General features: G+C 46.6%; 1 protein-coding gene across 1 annotated transcript; it reads right to left on the bottom strand.

Moving 5' to 3' along the window:
• Nucleotides 1-342: 342 nt before the first annotated feature.
• GSTK1 (glutathione S-transferase kappa 1) lies at nucleotides 343-16,404 on the bottom strand. The gene is made up of 8 exons (XM_032980186.2): nucleotides 16,230-16,404; nucleotides 15,993-16,074; nucleotides 13,673-13,801; nucleotides 11,464-11,564; nucleotides 10,905-10,940; nucleotides 8,867-8,983; nucleotides 2,148-2,241; nucleotides 343-592 (listed from the first exon to the last, which is right to left on the bottom strand). The coding sequence occupies exons 1-8, from the start codon at nucleotides 16,293-16,295 to the stop codon at nucleotides 549-551; spliced, it is 669 nt and encodes a 222-aa protein (XP_032836077.1). The 5' UTR covers nucleotides 16,296-16,404; the 3' UTR covers nucleotides 343-548.
• Nucleotides 16,405-23,336: the final 6,932 nt, after the last annotated feature.

Here is a 23,336-nt window from a genome sequence, read left to right as displayed (position 1 = left end):
CTTTCGTGACTGCAGGGATTCATCTTCTTGGTTCTTTCGGTAAAGTCACCACGTAGAATGGAAGTCACGTAGAAGGCTTACTTGTGTTGTGGCCGAAACGTCGTGAGAATTTTATTTTGTTTTATTTGTATTACTTTGTTTCCATTCTACGTGACTTTACCGAAAGAACCAAGAAGACATTTATTCTTTGTTTCACAACTTCTTTTTTACACTGCATGGTCAACGAAAATATTAAGGGTTGACTGTGTCCATGAGTCCGGGTGTCTTTGGGAACCATTGGGTAGAAGATGGTGAAACTGACTGGACTGACCCACCGAAAGAAAACCCAGACTACAATGCTGCTAATGATACTCATTCAAGCTTTATTAGACAAACATCACATCATTCATTCACATCATATAAAATATTAAAGGCATCTGAAAATCCCAAACAGTAATTAGATTGATTTAATGGACAATGGTGGTCATTTAGCTTAGTGGTTCACACGTGTGAGATGACAGGCCTGATACTTAAACCTTTCGGCTGCTGTCAAAAGATTAGATCTGACTTCACAACTTGGCTTGGGAAGGAAGAGGTCCGTACCATTTCTCTCCTGAGTGGAAAGAGAGTAATACAGTCACTTGGATTGTTATTTTTATTTTATATAGCCGCTATATGCACTTGGATCGACACACTGCACGACAAAAGGAGCAAGAGCCAAGTTAATATTGGGTTTATGCACGTGTAGAAAATTATAATCACTGAAGCAACGAGGAGTCCTGGTGACCTTCAGGGTAGATTAAACGAAGCATGCAAGGTGGCACAGTCAATGGCTGAGGGAGTCTTTACTTTGGGGCAGCACAGGTGAATGCGGAGTTGGGCAAGTTGCCATTGAGTGTTATACGTGAGATGGAGTGGAGAGGCCAGCGGTGGTGACTGGAGTTTACGGAGCAAGTCGGCATAGTGAGGTACAAAAGAGGATTCCAGAAAGCATGGGCAAAATTTGAAGTAAACCTGCACGTCGAATAGATGGTGCCGATGGAAAAGGTTTGTAGATTTGTGGTCACACAATGAAAAAAACGTAAAGCTCTTTGTTATCCACTGCAAGATTACGGTTGTTGTGGGGGATGATTGAATCAGAATCTTTATACTGGAGGAATCTGATGAGCTATAAATACAATTTTCACAGATGTCCAGTAGATTGATCGTACTTTACCTTGCTGGTCAGTGTTGGTTGAAGGTTGGGCAGCTAAGAACCGATTTAGTTATCGCTTGAAACTTAGCCATGGCTATACTCTTTGGTTCTTTCGGTAAAGTCACGTAGGTAGAAATAAAATTAAATTAAACAAATCACGACGTTTCGATCGCAACACAAGCGATCCTCATCAGGTGGAACACCCACAGCAAGAAAATGCTGAGGTAGGCTGTTATAATCAAACTCAGGTTCTGGTTTCAGTGCGCAGACCACTGCTAGCCCATTGATGGAATGTACACAACAAGAAAAGGCCATGCCTTGCCACTGTGCAGCGGATGGGTACAATATCAGCAAGTTCCATTCTTCAATTTCCACCCAATTCCCTTTAGATAAGTCGCACGTCATAGACATCACTGCAGACAAGGTGCTGTGACCTTCACACCGTAAAAGTCCAACTGAATATACTCTCCACGCAAAGATGAATTCATCTCGTGTTGGATGTGCCACATTACACAGCTGATGTCTACACTGCAAGATAATGCACATACTTGTTTTGTGCTGTCACCTTCAAGTTGGGAGGATTTAATGGCACATACTGGAACACTGGTGGCTGCGGAGGCCGAGGATGGTGGAGCGCACACATTTGTGAAGCTTCCAAAAGGCGTCGAGTCGCCATCTCCTGGCCTGCCAGGGTATGGCTGCAGTTACTCCGCTTTCCTCCCACACGCTTTGGCCAAATATCTCAATATCAGACCAACAGAGCTTGGGAAATTGACGGCTCCATTTGAGCTTGCCTATCCGCCTGCGGTCTCCCATTGTGCCCCCGGAGTGCGAAAAACCATGCGTGCTACAAATTATGCCCAGTTCATCCCACAGCGATTTGCGCGAATGACGCGCCCAACAAACTGAAACACGGCCGTCACCGAGGCGTCCCGGGCGGCCTGGGGAGGTGCGGTGCCTGCCACCCACCCACCCAGCAGGTGCGCGAGCAGTTCGAAGCGGTCAGAGCCAAAGTAGAGGTGCTGCTTCCCGTTCACGTGAGCCACGATGGCGGGCATCCCAAATGCCTGCAGCCACACGCATGGTCAGACATGAACAGTGGCGAGTGCTCGTTCAGGCTTGTGCTCTGCACGTTTCACGCGGGCACTTAAAGCTATGTGTGCGTGTGTGCGTACGTACGTACGTATGCACGTACACGCAGGTGTACACCACAACGGAGGTTTTTTTTTTTTCGCGTCGAGGAATTATAAACGTGTGGTGAAACACGCCACCGCCCGACATGCACAGAAAACACACCAATTCGTTACGAGCTCAGCACACCCGGTGTGTTGAAGAGTAAGCCCAGCACCACATTTACAATTCAAGTACCGTTAACGTTTCGCCGGTAACTGCGACCAGCCTCGTCGGGCAACAGTCACAGTTGTGGAGAAATCGTCTCGTTTCAGGTCTTAAGAGGGTAAAATGTGTCACTTTTGAGCCAATCAGGTGCAAAGACCAGAGGGGAAGGTGGGGGGTTAACGTATTCAGTTGCACCCCAGTTTGCACATCACACCTGAGACCTGAACGCGTGACGCTACATTCCCCACGAGTTTCTCTGCACGTATAATATGCCCGATTAGCCCACACCAATGCAGATGCACCAAACAACTCATTGGTGAGCGAGTGGCCGGTTTAAATAGAACACCCTCAATAAATTATGCTGCCACTTAATAGTTGCTGCTTCAGTTTAAAAATGAAACGGTCATTCAACATTAAGTGACGCTGACATCGCTCTGTTTGTGCCAGGCCACATGCAGTGACACACTCTCTGGAAGGTCATGAGACAGATCCAGGTGTTTTGAGTTAACCGACTTATATTCCTTGCAAATGCACCACCTGTGCTGCCCACTCTGCCAATGGTTCTTTATTTTAGTCACCGGGCGCTTTGCTTCTGTTGCTGAAAGGTGGCTGCTGCCAACTGCCAGAGAAACATCTTCCACAGGCTATCCAGAGATGGCTTGTAATTTCTCCCACTGGATCAACATCAATAATGAAGATGAGCGCATGCTAGAACTTAAAGAGTATGGGATTACGCTGGAAAATGAAATAACCCCTTGAGGTTTAAACTTGATTTGAAGCTTTCGTGACTGCAGGAAGTACTATTTGGTTCTTTCGGTAAAGTCGCGAGAAAGAAAATAAAATTAATAATAGAATAGGACGTTTCGATTGCAACACAAGCAACCGTCATCAGATGTCAATGAATGCAAGCTCGGAGAGAGACACATAGAGAGAGACAAACACAGACACGGAGAGAGACACATACAAAGAGAGAGAGACAAACACAGACATGGAGACACATATACAGAGAGAGACAAACACAGACACGGAGAGAGACACATATACAGAAAGAGACAGACACGGAGAGAGACACATACAGAGAGAGACAAACACAGACACGGAGAGACACATAGAGAGAGACCAACACAGACACGGAGAGAGACATACACAGAGAGACAGAGAGAGACAAACACAGACACGGAGAGAGACATACAGAGAGAGAGAGAGACAAACACAGACATGGAGAGAGACACATATACAGAAAGAGACAGACACGGAGAGAGACACATACAGAGAGAGACAAACACAGACACGGAGAGAGACACATACAGAGAGAGAGAGACAAACACAGACACGGAGAGAGACACATACACAGAGAGACAGAGAGAGACAAACACAGACACGGAGAGAGACATACACAGAGAGAGAGACAAACACAGACACGGAGAGAGACACATACAGAGAGAGACACATGGAGAACCACATGGGGGAGAGACACATAAGACACACGCAGAGAGATACACACACAGAGACACACAGAGAAACAACATCTCTGTGACGAGGCATTATATATAGAGGGGGGTGGGGGGTAGAGAAATGAGCATGTCAATGAGAGTGGCAGGGGGAGACAAATTTGAAGTTGACAAATCTAGTCAAATTTAGAGAGCGGCAGGGGGTAGAGAAGTTGGAAGTTTGAGAAGACAAACTTAGTAAACTTAGAAATGTAATGCAATGCAACACAGCTCCGAGCTTGCATTCATTCACAGCTGATGACGCTTGCTTGTGTTGCAATCGAAACGTCGTATTCTATTATTAATTTTATTTCTACGAGACTTTACCGAAAGAACCAAAGAGTAATTCCTGCAGTCGCGAAAGCTTCAAATCAAGTTTGAACCACCTCTACTGAGAGGATTTCCACACAACTCATACTTAAACTTCAAATTTAGCAATCTTTGGAAGAGCGTAATCAACCAGGTAAAGTGTTAACTGTTGTGTTAGCCGACTCTCTGTGTTGCATTGCATTACACTTCTAAGTTTACTCGGTTTGTTTTCTCAAACTTCAAATTTCTCTCCCCCTGCCGCTCTCATTGACATGCTCATTTCTCTGTCCCCCCCCTCTCTATATATATAATGCCTCGTCACAGAGGCGTTGTTTCTCTGTCTCTGTACGCGTCTCTCTCTGCGTGTCTCTCTCTGTGTGTCTCTCCCCCATGTGTGTCTCTCTCTCTGTCTCTCCCTCATGTGTGTGTCTCTCTCTGTCTCTCTCTGTCTCTCTCTGTGTATGTGTCTCTCTATGTGTCTCTATGTCTCTCCCCCATGTGTGTCTCTCTCTCTGTCTCTCTATTGTCTCTCTCCCATGTGTCTCTCTGTGTATGTGTCTCTCTCCGTGTCTGTGTTTGTCTCTCTGTCTCTCTCCGTGTCTGTGTTTGTCTCTCTGTGTATGTGTCTCTCTCTGTGTCTCTCTCTCTGTGTATGTGTCTCTCTCCGTGTCTGTGTTTGTCTCTCTCTCTGTATGTGTCTCTCTCCGAGCTTGCATTCATTCACACCTGATGACAGTTGCTTGTGTTGCAATCGAAACGTCCTATTCTATTATTAATTTTATTTCTTGAGGTTTGTAGTGCTGGGGGTGTAAAGGCCGAGGGGGTACATTTATGACAGTGGAATATTCTGACGATGTGGAATTTTTTTTTTTAATTTGTGCGATGCCCATGTGAACACTCGTGCGGCATATATTGTGCAGTCATGCGTAAACACGGGTTCAGAAAAACAACATGTGCCAGGGGATGCAGACGAGACAGGATGGTGCTGGCTGCTCCGCTCGGGATGCACCCTGCCGATAGCCAGTCCATGCCGCCTCGATTCTCGCCCCATCTACGCCTCCCACATGTCACACCCTTTCACGTTAAGAGAGTCAAGGGAGCGGGCATTTGGCTGCTATGCATTCCCACGTGATAAGCCGCTTCTCGTTGAGCTATTCTTTGTGGCCCGGTCGCTTCTGAAGAAGAGATGTTCAGTGCTCAATGGGCCTTACCTGGTAAAATAAAAATCGTTTAGGGGCTGTCCATAAATGTCACGCGATTTTGGCCGATTTTTGACCATATTTCCATTTTGACAATAAAACATGCTTCAAATCACTTTAAACTAAAACTATTGTCATTGTAGTACTATTTAATGTGGTGCTGCACTCTGATGTTGTAGGAGAAAACGTATTAAAAATAGGAGGCGTTTAAAAGCTGAAAATATTCAACGTCTAACTAAAACTGCAGATGTTCAGAATATTATAGTGAAATTCTCATAATTCTAAAATATTAAAAGTATATTCTTGGTTCTTTCGGTAAAGTCATGTGAGCCTACTGAATTATAACAGTGATCTGCCACGGCCGAGGTGTTGGTCCTACCGTGTTTTAGGTCTGCTTTGTGTTCACGAATTCGTCTCCCCCCTCCTCTTTTCCGAACATAGATGGACTCGTCCATCTGAACAAACTGTCAAATCGCTCTCCGTGGTGCTAATGTTAAACATAACCGCCACTTTTTTCAAATTTTCTTGCTGTGGTTTTCACACCTGATGATGATTGCTTGTGTTGCAGTCGAAACGTCATGAGAATTGTATTGTTTTTTTATTTTTATTATTTTATTGCTTCCCTTCTACGTGACTTTACCGAAAGAACCAAGAATATGAATCCCTGCAGTCACGAAAGCTTTAAATAAAAATATTAAAAGTAATTATAACTATTAAAAAATACTTTAAACTTTGTAGTAGAACGAAGCCAAATGGAGAGTACAATTATAACAATCACATATTCATTTGCCAGAATGAAAAGCCCTGGTAGAATCATTCGAATCAAAATGTTTAATAACAATCATTCAAAATTTTTACAAAATGCTCCTTTATGGATTAAATAAAAGATGACCTTAGTAAATTTTTTATAATCAAATAGTTAATCATGAAAATGAATCAAAATTAGTGTTATAACAATTTGATTTAATTAGTATCTATTAAAAGTTGCGCATTTTGATGTGACGTCACATTTCTCAAACCCACCCAACCCCCCTCGTCACACATCGTCACAAATGTCTGACCTCCCTCCCCCCCTCCCCCCCGGTGCGTGACGTCATTTATGGGCGGCCCCTTAGTTTCAGACACGGTCCAGTGGTAGCGAATTTGCTGCTTGCTATCCCATAAGAGGTGTTTTGGGTGAGATAGCGTAAATATAAATGTGGCATTAAACCCGCCACCATCCGACACAGCCGATTATTAATGTTTGTCACGTAAACAAAAACGTGCCAATTCGTTACCAGTTCAGCACACCGGTGAGAGTAAATCCGATATATTTACAATGCGGGTTTACTCTCCAACACACCGGTGCGACAATCCTTACTAATCGGCTGTGTCGGGTAGTGGCGGGTTTAACGACGCATTTGTATTTACGCGATTTATCCCGCAAAAAAAACTCTTATGGGTATTGATCGCAAAAGCCTACCACAGTAAAACCTCGTTATTTCGGCATTTGATCATTCGCAATTGGGGATAATTCGGCACGGCTGCGCTGTCGGTACATACACACAGTATTAGTAATTCGGCACGCGCCGAAATGCCGTACCGAATGGTCCAATTTCGGCATACACGTGGAGCGACGTTGCGTCTCGAGCAAAACAACGGCTCAGCCTAGTGGCGGCGCGCGTGGTGAGCGTTAGTGCAGACCCGTTGCTTCGGACTTGACCTTGTTTAAGCACTTGGTGCAAGCCAACCCTCTCAGAAATGTCGTCTACACCTACATCAAGAAGTCATAGAAAGGGACCGAAGAATAAATCCCTTATTTACGCGATCTAACCCAAAAAAAACAAACTGTATTATGGATGATATTGGTCGCGAAAGCCTACGTTTTTAAACAATACATCCCTTAGTCTGCGAGACAAATCCAAAGTTTTGGATAGAATTGATGCAGGTGTGTCAATGCTCCTGCAGTGCTGGTTACTGATGGTGTTACAGTAAAACCTTGGACTGCGAGTAACTTGGTCTGCGAGTGTTTTGCAAGACGAGCAAAAATTGTAATTAAATATTAATTTGATAAACGAGCGAGGGTCTTGCAATACGAGCAGTGTACGTATACGCTTTGTCTGCCGAGTGTCATGTGATCACAACTGATTAACGAGTGCTTTGATATACGAGTGCTTTGGATTACAAACACGTTTCCGGAACGAATTATGCTCCTCGCAGTCCCAAGGTTTTACTGTAACTTTTTTTGGACGACAAATTTTGATTTTTTTTTATTGGGGCAGGAAGGAATGGCAAGTACCATTTTACATAATTGCTGTTTGTTGCAGAGGTTCACTGTTTGAATCCGGAAGGCCTTCCAAAGCTAATGCTGCAGGTGTATTAACCATAAAATAATGCATGCCGTCAGGCTTGACGGTGGACGTTACGGATACGGGGACGCCATTCAAAGAAAGATTAGGCTTTCGTGTGCCAGTGTCATGGTCCAAAAATGACTCGAAAATAAATTAGGAGACGCACACAGCAATTGTCGCCTCTTAGTGCCAAATTTAGTAGGACCTTCTTGAAAGTCTTGAGGCTCACCGAGGCGTTCCTGAGTAAACAACACGCCGGGTGAATGATAATTTAATGGGCAAGGATGCAATAAACGAACCAGAAGCTTAATGCGGTGTTCACTGAACGTAGAAATGTCAGTTACTATACACGGCGGCGCATGACGAATCCATTGTGTGCTACAGGCGAGCAAAGCGGCAACCGGTGAGTGGTAGTACAGCAAGTAGGCTCTTGACCTCGGGGGATTTTGTGTTTTGCCCTCATACGTGGACTCTGTCTGGGTACTCATCTTTTAAACAAATTTGTTCATCTAAAACGATATTGCAATAGTGCTATCCACATCGTCTGTAGGCAATACGTTGCTACCTTGCGTCACAGAAAAATCTCTGGAAGATGACGTCAAAGAACTACTTCAAGACATCCACAAACACCATGGAACCCAATATCAGTCACGTGAATGTATACAAGTCCACTCACTACGCTGTGCCAAGCAAACCAAATTCAACAACGGCAACACTTTTTTTTTCCTTAGTTCCCACGCATCACCTGCGATGGTGGTGTAGGCCAACTGCTGTCCGATGCGGGCAGGGCATCATCAGCCATGCCGAATCTCCCGGCTGTCTCTGCTCACAAAATGTTTAATATCGACGACCAATGCAACTTCCAAACGGCCATTACAGCAGCCATGGGGGGGAGGGGGGGAGGGGGCGGCTACGTGTATGAAGCGCTGTGAAACATTGGGACTGTGTTGACTGTGGACGGATCCCCGGAGGAGCACAAGCACCACCTGCTTAAGCGAGAAGTTACGAGGAGGCATGAGCACTGACCGCGTGCTGCATGAGATCTTCGGTTGTGCTCTTCAGCCGGTCCTTCACCGGCTGTGACGTCGCCATGGCGAGCAGCTTCTGGATGAGCTCTTCCTGTAGCCCAGCCCGTGCGGCAGCCTGGTTGAACAGGAGGAGACGTTATTGGGAGTAGGCGACAAAGCAACACAACGTTCGCAGAAATTGAAACTCGTTACAATCTCAAATGTCATTGCTGTCAATGCAAATGTGGAAAGGACTCAATTGTCGGGAATCACGAGTGTCTGATCGTGCAGGTGGCAATCACTGCATATGCAATTGCACAGGAAGCATCAATGGAGCATAAAAGTACAGGACAACATCTTCCTGCACTGACCTGCACTGCAACAACAACAACCGCCATTCGCCACTAAGTGGCGGTGACGTCAACAAGACGCTTGTGCCAGGCCATGTGCACCTTGAGGCCACGTGAAGTGTCGAACGCTCGCTGGCAGGTCACGGGGCAGACCCAGATGACTGAGATGACTGGCTGATGCACCACCTGTGCCCCCTACTGTGTCAACTTGCTGTGCTTTAGCCACCCGGCGCTCCGCTCGTTGTTGTGAGCGTCGCTCCTCCGCCCTCCGATGGTGTTGGAGGGCGACTGCCTCCAACTGCCCAGTAGCTTCCTTCACGAGCCTCCTCCACAGAGGCCGATCTTGACACCGCTGGTACCAGTCATCGGCAAGTCTACTCAGCTCCACGTCCTCCCGTACCACATCACTCCATCTCTTCTCTAGCCCGTGCCGCGCCCGTTTAGCCCCCTCGATCCGGCCGAACAAAAGCTGCTTAGGCATGCGGTGGCTGGGCATGCGGGCTACATGACCCAGCCAACGCAGCCTTGCCTGCCGGAGGAGCTCACCGATGGGACTTTGCCCAGATCTTTCAAGGATTTGTGAGCTCCTCACACAATCCAGCCTGGTTAAACCCAGGATGGATCGTAGGCAGGCCAGCTTAAATGTTTCTAACCAATGAAGATGCTCCATTAGGGGGGTCCACCTCCAATGCACGGTTGTCACCCATTCAACCACTGTTCAAGGCTCAAGACCTGCTCAGCTTAAGATCTCGTACATTCCAGGAGATTTTCTTTTCACGGGTAATTGTTTGAGTTTAACCATGCTTGCTTTCAGAAATGAACTGAACTGTTGTGAATGTCGGTGCAGGTGGCAATCGTGTGGGGGGAGATGAGGTTTGTGAGGTGAAAAGGTAATTATGGTGGGGAAAGAGGGGAGGTTATTTAATTGATGGCAAGGGCGAAATTAAGCTCTTTGCGTTGGTTTGAAGGGGAGCATCTCGTGGATTCAGGCCTAGGCTGCTGGTGAATGTGACCGAGTGTGAGTACAAACCCAGAGTAATATTGTACATGCACAGTCGTTGACTTACGAACACCGGCACTTACGAACTAGCTTCCATGAAATATATATTTGTTTTAACATATTGACTTAAAACGCGAACTGGCAAATCGAACAGTGGAACTGTTTTGTTCAGCTGAGCGATCCTCCTTGAGATGTAATGAGTAAGCCTCACGTTGGGAGTGAGTGTTTTGTGCGAGTACATTGTGTGTGTGTGTGTGGGGAGCAGTAGTGTAGTGGTTAGCGCGCTGTGCTAGGAAAGCGGCAACCCAGGTTCAATTCCCGCTTACGGCCAACACTAGTGACGATTATCTGAACGGGTCCTGGGTCTCCCCTAGGTCAACTCAGCCTCAAATGAGTACCTGGTGTAGTGTGTAAACATTGCCACGAGGGAGACAAAGGCAGCCGGGCGTGGTGCTGGCCACCCAATCCCTCGTGTGCCGTGCCGGCCTTCATTGGTGCTACTCGCTAACAGCACTTGTCCCAACAGTCTGTTAAGGCTATGCAGGGGGATCTTTGTCTTGCATAGACCAAGAGTAATACAGTATTGTAGTAGGATGGTAATAAAGTGTTCAAGTAATCTGTACACAATAGCAAAAAACACAATTTAAAAACTATTTTCATTTTGTTCATCAAAAAGCCAGTTTCAGATAAGATCTAAAGCAACTTACAGCTGCAATACTCTCAGGTAAGGTGATGTCTTCATCCTACAAAACACAAAACAAATGTAAATGTTAAGTTATGCATGTTATTATTCTTGGTTCTTTCGGTAAAGTCACGTTGAAGGGAAACAATAAAATAATACGAGCAGACTGCGTTTATCTTACTGGTGCACTCACACAGGACTATAAAACAGAATCCACTTTTAAATCATGAAAAAATCACCAAGATTCAAGATCCAATTTTTGCAAAACTGCCTGCTCTAAGCACCACCTGTACGAATACGCAATACTCCCCCCCCCCATTGCATGCTTTCAAAGCAGCCATTGGGGATGATGCGAGGCGTAGGGGTCTGCTTCATTATCAGCCACAATCCACAACTGGCTCCTACTTGGTAAGAATCCATCTAGCACTTACACACTAGGCCATTTAATTGATCCATTTCTTAGTAGATGTCCTCTTGGGTACGTTCCCCAACTTGGCTGCCATTCCGTCATTATCCTTGACCAACATCCACCATCGTCCCTTCCCCCAATGGGAGTGCAGCCCGAAACACAGTGTCTGCATCACCCGTGACCAAATGCGCATCCACAGCTGCCGGGATGCCTCCTCCAGTTGAGCAGGGCACTCCATGTCCACAGCCGTGAGAAACCGCTGGGCTGCCAGCGAGCCTGCACGCAGCACGGGCCAGGGTGCAGAGAGGATTAAGTCCACGGCTCAAGCAGCAGACGTGCCACCACAGGGCAAAGGGGTGACAGCTTCAAGTTGGTACAAGAACATAACGGTGTACAAAACAAAGCTATTTTTTATTTTACCAGGTAAGGCCCCTCACTAAGCTATGTAGCTCTATTTCAGAAGCGACCTGGCCATCACAAATGATAGCCGATAGCTGCCAAATACTCTTAAAACGCACATTGGGAAAAATCCACGCGACTACAGGGCGACACCGCAAACTCCACATATACAGGTGTCAGGGTCGGTATCGAACCCACGACCTCGTGTGTACCAGGCGAGGTAGTTAACATCTCACCACTGTGGTGGCACCCCAAGTATGAGCTGAAGCTTTCAATCATAAATCAATCAAGTGTTATTGTGAATACGTTCTGGGTTTCCTGCGTCGGAACATTTTACATTGAAGGATGCCAATTGACCTCAAAATCTTGTAAAACGATGCGAAGTGAAGACAAATTTCACGTAAACAAATTACACAAATGTTATCAATTCAGGCGCATTCAAAATACATTTTCGAATTTTCAAATAATATTGAGAGCACCTCGGACGCACACGTATCACACGAGAGGGGAGTATCTCAAACACGGTGTGTATTTGATGTATCACGGTTCATGTAAAAATTATGTGAGGAGTCCCGAGACATTTCTTGATTATACATATAGTTTGATTCATCTTAGAAAGCCTCACTTGAAAACAATTTTAATGAGAAACCTAATTTGGATACACAGGTTTCCCTCACTTCATGCAGTAGATGCATTAAAAAAAAAACTAAACTAAAAATGAAACAGTTTTTTTATTTATTTTACGAGGTAAGAGCTAGATAGCTCTTTTTCAGAACTGACCTGGCCACAAATGATAGCTCAACGAAGTGGTTTATCATGTGGACTTTATACGAGTCAAATACTCTTAAAACACATTTATAAATGTGGAGGGAGAAAAATCCACGTGACCACGGGGAGAACATGCAAACTCCAAATATGCAGGCGTCAGGGTCGGGATCCAACCCACGACCTCCTGTATACCGGGCGAGGTAGTCAACATCGCCTAGCCACCGTGGCACTCGAGCAGGGCCCACAGAGAACAACTGCACAAGACAGCTGTCTGCCGAGTAGCACATACAGTACACACAATGTTGTCCCACGTCTGACTGCATAGCTGCATGTGTAGTGGCCTTATTGACGTCGGAGACTGTTCACTTGAGGCAGCACGTATTTATTACAGACGCTTCAATTACAGTGGCGAATCTGATACTTGAAGAGGTAACGGCCTCTTCACCCGCGCTCTACAGAGGGAACGTGCCCCGAGCTTTAGCCCTCGCCAGCTCCCTGGTTCCCTCTATCCTGGTCCTCTCTCAGGAGGCTGTCTGACCTGGCCCAGGTCCCGACCACCAGCCACACGAGTCCGGCCCTCGGAAGGACATCGGGCCTCTCGGCTCCGGTGTCGCACCCCCTGGCTTGCTTTGCCCGGCCCTCAAAAGGACAGCAGGCCAAAGGAGTTCCAGGGTCTGGCTAGTCGGTCATCTTTCTTCAACTGGCTCTTCATCTTGACTTGAGTCGAACTGCCCCTCAGCTCCCCGGGTTCCAACTTTTACACTGTCCCTCGCTGAGGGGCGGGGCCGGGAGGGATCACAGCGTCCCCCCACAGCCCCCTCAGGGTGGTGGCCGTAGCGGACGTGGTTGTGGCCACCGCCCAACAACCGCGTGTCACCCTCCCGTAACACCTCTACACATGCGCGTGAATTCAAACTGCAAGTGGCGAATTTTGGGTAGAGATACGTTCTCCACATACATGCGCGGAAATCGCAGGAACCGAACCCGCATAAAGCGAGGGAAACCCGCGTTCTTGATTCCTTCGGTGTTTTTTTTCTATTCATGTGGAAGATAACCAGTGGCCAGGATATATAAAAAAAAAATCCCAGAGGTTAGCACAGTTGCTGTACTGCCGCCTCTAATCATCTGGTTTCCCCGCAGCTATGCAGATGGTTGACTCGCAAGCCACGTGTAAAAAATAAAACACGTGTGTCAAAAGGCTGCCAAACACACCCCACCTTTCTGGAACATGGCTTCAGCAGGATTCCTGGGTAAGGCAATGGGCAGTTGGAAGTAGTCCCTGAGACGTTCCAGGTCCTTGGCCATGTACCGCGCCTTGTTTGGCACCAAACCCGGCGGCTTGTTTCCTGCCAAGGGACACGCGCAGTGTGTCAATGACCACTAAATTAAGCATCACTCATTCAAGGTAATAAATAGGTAATATTTAAAAATATATATTTTTTAAAAACACGCTCTTAATGAAATGTACCGTACTGGTAATGGCAGAACTCCACGACTCCAGGAAGTGGCCCAGAAGCTTGGCCACAACGTAAGGGGGCCGTGGTGATTTACAGCCAACGTGAGTTGAGCGTGGACAATTAGACCCAAGCCGAAACATTACATATAAGAAAAAAGAATGTTTTAAAATATTTTCATTTAATTTTTAATGCTAGAATATAGTATTGTCATCAGTATGACATAAGTATACCAAGTTTACAGTCGATGCCACATTGGAAAGTGGGTTCAAATTGAGTTACAAGATTTGAGGATACAACAACAGACAGAGTGAGTTAATAGAAAGCGTGTAAAAATAACAGAATGTGCAGTGACGGGGGGTGAGAAGCGGATGAAACATTACGAGCACGCGTAAAAAAATATATATATTTAATCAATATTAGATCTTGGCATTAACATCAAACGATCCATCTCCGTTCGGGTTGGCACCCGTCTTGCGTTTGACCCGGACAGCCCAGGCTTTGGCGTCTGTTCAGGCGCCAGGGACACACTTGCGTCGAGATCTGGTACTGCTATAGTGCTTAAACTGTATTGAAATGTACCGCGTGGATTTAATAGACGCAGGCTGACTGTAACGTTGGGTGAACGTCGCATGTTTACTGGGGAGCTTTATGCGGCGGTAAGGTCGGAGTAAGGAATTTATGGGTAGGGGATAAGATAAGCACGAGGCCTGGGGTCAGGACACACTGATTATCAGGCTTAGGGGCTGGGTAAGGCTCGCCAAGGTGATACAGTACACATGGGTATGGTTTGTGCTAGTACTGCACATGCATTGATATGCGAGTCGGTATGTCTTTCAGTGGTACTGTACTTAGAAATGCTCACATACATGCAAGTACATGCGTGTTACTGTACCTGCACCCCTGTTACTGTACACGCGCCTTCACCCGTTACTGTACGCGCGTCTGTACCACTGTATGACTATACACGTGCATGTACTCCTGTTACTGTACTCCTGTTACTGTACACCCGTTACTGTAGACGCGTCTGTACCACTGTATGACTATACACGTGCATGCACCCCTGTTACTGTACACGTGTCCGTACCACGGTGTGACTATACACGTGCATGCACCACTGTCACTGTACACGCGTCTGCGCCCGTGTTACTGTACACCCCTGTTACTGTACACCCCTGTTACTGTACACCCCTGTCACCGTACACCCCTGTCACCGTACACGCGTGTCACCGTACACGCGTGTCACCGTACACGCGTGTCACCGTACACGCGTGTCACCCCCTGTGTTGTTTGATATGTTTGTGTGTGTAGTGGCTCGTATGGCACGACCACGATGCATGACGTGCGCGTGTGAACGCCGCGGGGGGGGAGATTCGTAAACAGCTGTTGTCCTAATTGCAATTCTTCGTCTCCGTCACGTGAATGTGGAATTTCCACCCGCTGGCTTGTCAAGGCGTGATTTTGAGCCCAAATGCCCTCTCGGTTCCCTGGGCACCGCGAGATCCCCAGCCGCACACCCACTGAAGACTTCGCCACATTGTTGGTGGTGTTGGTGGTGGTGTTGGTGGTGTTGTTGGTGGTGGTGTTGGTGGTGTTGGTGGTGGTGTTGTTGGTGTTGTTGGTGGTGGTGTTGTTGGTGTTGGTGGTGTTGGTGTTGTTGCTGTTGATGGTGGTGTTGGTGTTGGTGGTGTTGATGGTGTTGGTGGTGGTGTTGATGGTGGTGTTGTTGGTGGTGTTGATGTTGGTGGTGTTGATGGTGTTGGTGGTGGTGTTGGTGGTGGTGTTGATGGTGGTGTTGATGGTGGTGTTGTTGGTGGTGTTGATGTTGGTGGTGTTGATGGTGTTGGTGGTGTTGATGTTGGTGTTGGTGGTGTTGATGGTGTTGGTGGTGTTGATGTTGGTGGTGGTGTTGATGTTGTTGATGTTGATGGTGGTGTTGGTGGTGTTGATGTTGTTGGTGATGGTGTTGGTGTTGGTGATGGTGTTGATGTTGGTGATGTTGGTGGTGTTGATGTTGGTGGTAGTGTTGTTGGTGGTGTTGGTGTTGATGTTGTTGTTGGTGCGAGACGTTAAAGTTTCCTACCCGATGCTGCCATGACGCCGCCCAGGAAGGCTGGCCGTAGGCGGACATCGATGTTCCACACACTCCTGTACCTGCACAGAATCTGCACACACACACAGCCACATCAGCAGCAGCAGCAGCAGCTCAGGACGAGGAGAAGACGACTCGCCCATGATCGCGCTCGAGAGGGGCACTCGGCGGCGAGGCGAGGCCTGGCCGAGGCTCCTCGGGGAGCGATCCGGCTGTGGAAGTGGTCACCTCGAAGCCCAGCCACGAGTATGGCGAGACGACGTCGTAGAAAATCTCCACGAGTCGCCGGGACATGGTGATGGTGGTGGGTGTCCGTGTCCGTGTGAGTGTCCGCGCTCAGCTCGACTCCTCTCCCCGGGGCCGCGCGTGAGGGTCGCGGGCTTCGCGGTGAGGTCACGGCTCCTCCCCCGCGGAGGGCAGTGACCCCCCCCCTCACCCCCCCTGCCACACCCCCCCCCCTCACCCCCCCTCACCTCCCCCCTCACCCCCCCCTTACCCCCTGCCACACGTCCCCCCCCCCTTACCCCCCCCCCTTACCCCCCCCCCGTCCACACCCCCCTTACCCCCCCGCCACATCCCCCCTTTACCCCCCCCGCCACACCCCCCTTACCCCCCCCTTACCCCCCGCCGCCCCCCCCTCACCCCCCCGCCACACCCCCCCCCTCACCCCCCTCACCCCCCGCCACCCGCCCCTCACCCCCCCTCACCCCCCCTCACCACCCGCCCCTCACCCCCCGCCACCCCCCGCAAGGAAGAGAGATTCCCCAAAATCTGATGGCGAAGCTGGCGTGGCAGGGAACAGAACCCACCCCAACGCCTTCAAGCTGCAGGGGAAGTATTACATCTGACACCCCCCTCCTCCCAAAGCGCGGGGCCCGAGGCGAACGCCCCGATTCGATACGGTTAACATCTCGCCCCCTCAGGGTTCTGCTTTGGAAAGTCTGGATGATTCCTTTGTGAATTATTTGTTGCCGTACGTGGGAGCAAACAAGGGTAGAACAACTCAACCTGTACCGTTTAGAACCTATTTGCTGTACTGCAACTTGTTGCCTCTGCAGGTTTGGTGGCTCGTGCATGATTAGAAAGATCTTTGTGGAAAATCCCTCCACCAACCCATCCTGAGAGTTGTTGTTGGATAACAGGTCGCGAGATGTTGACTACCTCGCCTGGCATACAGGAGGTCGTGGGTTCGATCACGACCCTGACGCCTGCTGCTGTAGATTTTGAGTTTGCGTGTCTCTCTCTCTCATCATCATCACGGTGGCTATGAGATGTTGACTACCTCGCCTGGCCTACAGGAGGTCGTGGGTTCGATCACGACCCTGACGCCTGCTGCTGCTGTATATTTGGAGTCTGCGGTGTCTCTCTCTCATCATCATCACGGTGGCTATGAGATGTTAACTACCTCGCCTGGTGTACAGGAGGTCGTGGGTTCGAGCCCGACCCTGACGCCTGCTGCTGTATATTTGGAGTTTGCGTGTCTCTCTCTCATCATCATCACGGTGCCTATGAGATGTTGACTACCTCGCCTGGTTTACAGGAGGTCGTGGGTTCGATCACGACTCTGACGCCTGCTGCTGTATATTTGGAGGTTGCGTGTCTCTCTCTCATCATCATCACGGTGGCTATGAGATGTTAACTACCTCGCTTGGTCTACAGGAGGTCGTGGGTTCGATCACGACCCTGACGCCTGCTGCTGTATATTTGGAGTTTGCGTGTCTCTCTCCCCGTGATCGCGGGGATTTCTCTCCGGGTCCTCCGGTTTTCCCCCTCCCCATCTAGAATCAACATCACGCGTTGAGAGTGTTTAATATTCACGTCAATAGCCACTTGGTTGAGCTATCATTTGTGATGGCCTCGTCACTTCTGCAAAAGAGCTATACAGCTCAGTGGGGCCTTACCTGGTAAAATACAAAACAATTTAGCAACAATTTTAGTTTATTTGCTGTACCCCAGGGACGGCTCTGCCTGGAGGAGAGCCCATTGCACCGAAATCAGAGTTGAAGGATTACGTTATTGGCGTGAGGCGGTTAGTATTAAATAGTTATTGTGTGAACTATGATTATTGAGTTACATGGTGTTTAATGAAGTACAGTAGTTCTTTTTGCGTGTGTTGTGATTATATAATAGTTATTATTTTAACACTTGTTTTCTCAAAAGAAAGTATGTTTTTATATGTAGGTATCCTAAAGTATTTTAACATTCAGGCACCATAAAAAATGCAGAACCTTAAGTTAACGTTCATTATGTTTCTGTATATAGTTTTTCTAACTTAATTCTAAAATTGTTTGTACTGTTTCAATATGGCAGCAATACATTCAACAAATAAAATGTATTGTAAGAACACAGTTTTATTTTTAATCGAGGTCGAAATCGTATCGGTCAATTCCAAAATCAGGAATTAATTTTGGATACGACTTCAAAACATCTTGGAATCGGCCATCCCTGTACCTTGCTGCGCCTGTTCGCAGTGTTTACGTCAAAGTATGCGATGGTGATGATGCCACTGCTGCTGCTGATTTGGCAGTAGTGCACTAATAACAAACCATAACGGGCGACGTTTTGATCAATATCCCAACACAGAGTGGCTCGAGAGACCGAGTGGATATATGATAATAGTTAGAGACTTCACTTTACAACATGGGGCCTGATAATGGTGCAATTTTATTTGTACCCATGATTAATAGTTTTAAAATCGGCGTATGGACACGCCAATTAGTAGTTTTCGAGTAACAGAAATACTCTGCGACCTCAATGTATTTACCATGAAATAAACGTGGTTATATTAAACAAATAATTCTAAAATGTTGCTGGCAAGGATATTCCATCAATGATGCACCCCTGGGTCCAATACCCATTGAGTAGCCAAGAGACAAAGGCCCTACAGCGGATTACATTGCTGAAGCTTGCACGAGGGGTAGAGTGGATATATGGGAGGCAATGTTAAGGAATCAGAAACTTAATTCGGGCTGGAGAAATCCAATGAGCGAATAAGCTCTTTTTTCACAGATGTCCAGTATAATCCGCGTCAGCAAGTTACAACAACTAACAGTGCAAAATGGAGAGAGAGGTAAGCGAGTCACTAAATATTAATAAATATTAATAAGTAATGCATACGTCCGATTTATCGGGCTTGGGTAGGGCAGTATAAACAAAAACAGTCCCAGACCACAACAAGATAATACACGGTCCACACGTTAATGGCACATTAACTTTGAACTATTAATACACATTTCGATTTAAAGCTTTCGTGACTGCAAGGATTCATCTTCTTTGGTTCTTTCGGTAAAGTCACGTAGAATGAGAATAAAATAATATATTCATACAATAAAATAACACAAACAAAAATTCTCACGACGTTTCGGCCACAACACAAGTGGCCACTTGTGTACGTGACTTTACCGAAAGAACCAAAGAAGATTTTTGATTTAAAGCTTTCGTGACTGCAGTAATTCATATTCTTAGTTTTTTCGGTACGTGGATGACACTTTTGTCATCTGGCCACATGGCCGGCCTGCTCTAGACCAATTCTTCGACCACATCAATTCCATACACCCAGCCATCAGATTTACCATGGAAGTCGAAATAGATGGCAAGATGGATGTCCTAATTAAAAAGAGACCTGATGGTTCAATGAGCCACTCTGTCTACAGGAAAGCTACCCATACGGATGCTTATCTGAAACCGGATTCCCACCACCATCCATCACAGAAGAATTATCTCATCAAGACTCTGTATCATAGAGCCCAATGCATATCCGACCAGGAACACATAAGCAGTGAACTCAAGCACGTACACCAAGCTCTTAGGGCTAATGGTTACTCCGACTATACAATCCGCAAAGCTATCACTCAAACCATGAAGAAGAACCCTCTTGAGGAGCCTTTCAAAACCATCACAAAAAAGATCTCCAAAATCTTGAATAAACACAAGATCCAGGTCCGTTTCAACACATTACATAAAATCCGTGATCTGGTTCCGTCTGTAAAAGATGTGATTCCGGACATACAATACCCTGGTGTCTACAAACTAAGTTGCCTCTGTGGTAGTAGTTACATTGGAGAAACCAAACGCCATGTCTCGGACCGCATTCGTGAACACAAAGCAGACCTTAAACACGGTAGGACCAACACCTCGGCCGTGGCAGATCACTGTTCTAATTCAGTAGGCTCACATGCCATTGACTTTTCCAAGACAGAGGTTCTTTGTAAGCCATCTGGCTTCCATGAGAGTTTCGTTCATGAGGCTATCCACATATACAAGCACAGAGACAATTTCAACCGAGAAGATGGATTCTATCTTAGCAATCATTGGAAAGATTTGATAAACCATTTCAGGTCTTAATTGATTGTTCACGCTTACAGTGGCTTACAGACAGCATGCATTATAAAAAATTTCGTCTCCCCCCTCCTCTTTTCAGAATATAGATGGACTAGTCCTAAATAAACTGTCAAATCGTTGCGCGTGCCGCTAACGTTTTTTAATAAATAAATAAATGCCCCGTTTAAAAATAAATTTATGCAAACCAACACACCTGAAGACGACCGTTTGAGTTATGGTCGAAACGTCGTGAGAATTTTTTATTGTTTTATATATATTTTATTATTTTGTTGTTTCCCTTCAATGTGACTTTACCGAAAAAACTAAGAATATAAAACCAAAGAAGATATTAATACACATGGTAAGGATAAAAGTTAACATTTGAAAATGTGGCTGTATCCAGCAGTAATCTTCAGCTTTAGGATATTTTTTGAGGAAGATTTTACGATATTCTTGGTTCTTTCGGTAAAGTCACGTAGAAGGGAGACATTAAAATAATAAAAAAAAAGATTTACGATGTTAAGGGAAGTAAACGGGGTTGTTCCAAAATGCCAGCAATGGCCACAAATGAGAATATAAACCAAGCATATTTTGTGCTACCAAGTTGGTAGTTCTATTCTTGCACATGATGGCATTATGTTCAGGAGCTAAATGCCAATATCGAGGTCTGCTATCCACGAAAGGGCTTCAGGAGAGATTAACCCCCCACCCCCCTTCTCTTCGCACCTGATTGGCTCACAAGTGATGACATCACACTTATCCCCCGTCTATTTAAGACCGACACAGGAGGAGGATTTCACCACAACTGTGGCTGTCGCCTGATGAGGCTGGTTATCGTTACCGGCGAAACGTGGGTTTACTCTCCAACACACAACCGGTGTGCTGAACTAGTCACGAATTGGCATGTTTTCTTCACGTGATAAACCTCATTAATCGGCTGTGTCAGGTGGTGGCGGGTTTAACGATACATTTATATTTAGCAATATAACCCAAAAACATCTTAATGACTTCAGGAGAGAGTTTTTGTAGTTTCGCTGTTCGTTGAAGGAGCGCAGACTACAGTGGTTTGCTTTGTGGTCCATAGTTTGGGTTGTGATGGCCATATATTTATGTCTGCAGCGCCCTGTTGATGTTCTGATGGTGTCTGATGGTTACACCCGGTTTCTTAGATCAATGTCAAAGCCAGGAGGTGCGATGTCACGGTCTCCATTGAGGTGTTTATGTCTGGACGTGCACGCTGTTCGACTGTCCGCCGGCGTTCTTCCGGATCTCGGTGAGATTTTAGAATGCTGCAAGGACGATCCCTGAAGAGCGATCAGCTGTTGGAGTGTTGTGTCAATGTCCTCGAGGTATGTGGGCTGTCCAGCAAGAGCTATGTCATCTCCATATGTGATTTTGCGTAATGACGTGCATGGCAGGTCACTCATGTGTATGTTTAATAGTGGTGGTGCCAGTACCAAGCCTTGAGGGAGGCCATTATTCGTAATTATTTTGTGGCTGTGTTTGTCAGCGAGGTGTAGCCTGGAAGTACAGTTTTGCTAAGCATCACATTGATTAGGTGTAGAGTAGAATGGCATCTGGTGGGTTTGGATAACTTCAGCAGCAGGCCATGATGCCAAACAGTGTCATAGGCACCAGAGACGATGATCGTTGCTGTGCCAGTTTTTCTGTTGATGCTGGCAACCAGTTTCATTCAGGGTCGTGAAGGCAACGATCTGTTCGCAGCAGCTGTGGCCAGTTGGAAATCTGGCTTGTTTGGGAGGACGTTAGGGGCTGATAATGGGGGAATATCTAGCAAGCATGGCACATTCCATCAGCTTGCAGGTGGAGGACAAGAGGGATACTGGCCTGTAGCATGATGGGATATTCTTGAGGCTTTCTGTATTTCAGATTAATGATGACTCAGACTTGCTTCCATTAATTTGGGATTTTGCGTGTCCCGCGTATGATGGTGAAGAAGTGTATATGCCATTGTTGTCCACACAGTCCCAGATTCTTCAGCAGCTCAGGATGGAGTGAGTAAAGTCCAAGTCTGCAGCGATGTGTTCCCAACGTTTTCTTAATGCAGAGTTCAGGGAGTCAGCAGTGTGGTGCCCTTACCCTGGTCACTGGTTCTAATGAACTTTTTCAAGAGTTCTGTTTCTGGTTGCCAACATGGTGAAGAGCTTTTTCCGATGCCCCCTCGGGATGTTGTCTTTTTCGGCAGATGTCAGAATTGTTATGAATTTGTCAAAGTTTTCAGGTTCTTCAATAGAGCTTCGGTTAGTTTTTTCGTAGCCGGTCCAGTTGGTCTTCTGAAAGTTACAATGCGCCCATGGTTTTAAGGTCATGACCACCGGTATCAGTAATCCAATCAATATGTGTGACTGCCGGCCTGTCTCGGATCTTTGGAGCTGTCCATTCTTGTCTTTTGAAATGAAGCAAAAGTCTGGGTTATTGTCCTTTTTCCATTGGGCTAAAATGTGCCTGGCCGTTTATGGTCAAATATAAGGAATGTGCCTTGTGCCAACGACAATTCAATTCCCCGGCTTCATCATTTTCTTGCCCCAGTCCGTTAGTTAGTTTTTAAGGCTCGTCTGAAAACACATTTATTTTTATCTTGCATATCCGTCAGTGTAGGGTTGTTTTACGCTTAGTTTTAATGTTAAGGCTTTTTACTGGGATTGTGTTGTCAAGTGCTGTGAGGCCTTGTGTGAGTGTCGCTGTATACAACTCAGTGTTACTTATCTACAGTGTGGGTGGTGGCTATTGAAGTCACCCTCATTACAAGCCATGTGGGTGGCTGCTGGCAGTGATGGCCATTCATAATTCGAGGGATTATATACAACATATGACCAGCTGTGCCGGTTGTCGCATTATGCCTTGACTGATGAAGGTGGCGAGGCGGCCATGTTTCATGTGGTCGATTGCTGCAACTCAAGCGTAACCATTTATGCTGTAACTTGTGATGCAATGACGACATTTAGGTCTTGAGAGTCCTTCATTGTTTAGTTGGTTCACTCGAAAATGTTGTCC

Source organism: Petromyzon marinus, chromosome 43, assembly GCF_048934315.1.
Source record: "Petromyzon marinus isolate PM22_M1 ecotype Great Lakes invasive population chromosome 43, UKy_Petmar_22M1.pri1.0, whole genome shotgun sequence".
In the NCBI taxonomy this organism is placed as follows: Eukaryota; Metazoa; Chordata; class Hyperoartia; order Petromyzontiformes; family Petromyzontidae; genus Petromyzon; species Petromyzon marinus.
Note: the sequence above shows the minus strand (reverse complement) of the source record. Positions and strands in the feature narration are given on the sequence as shown.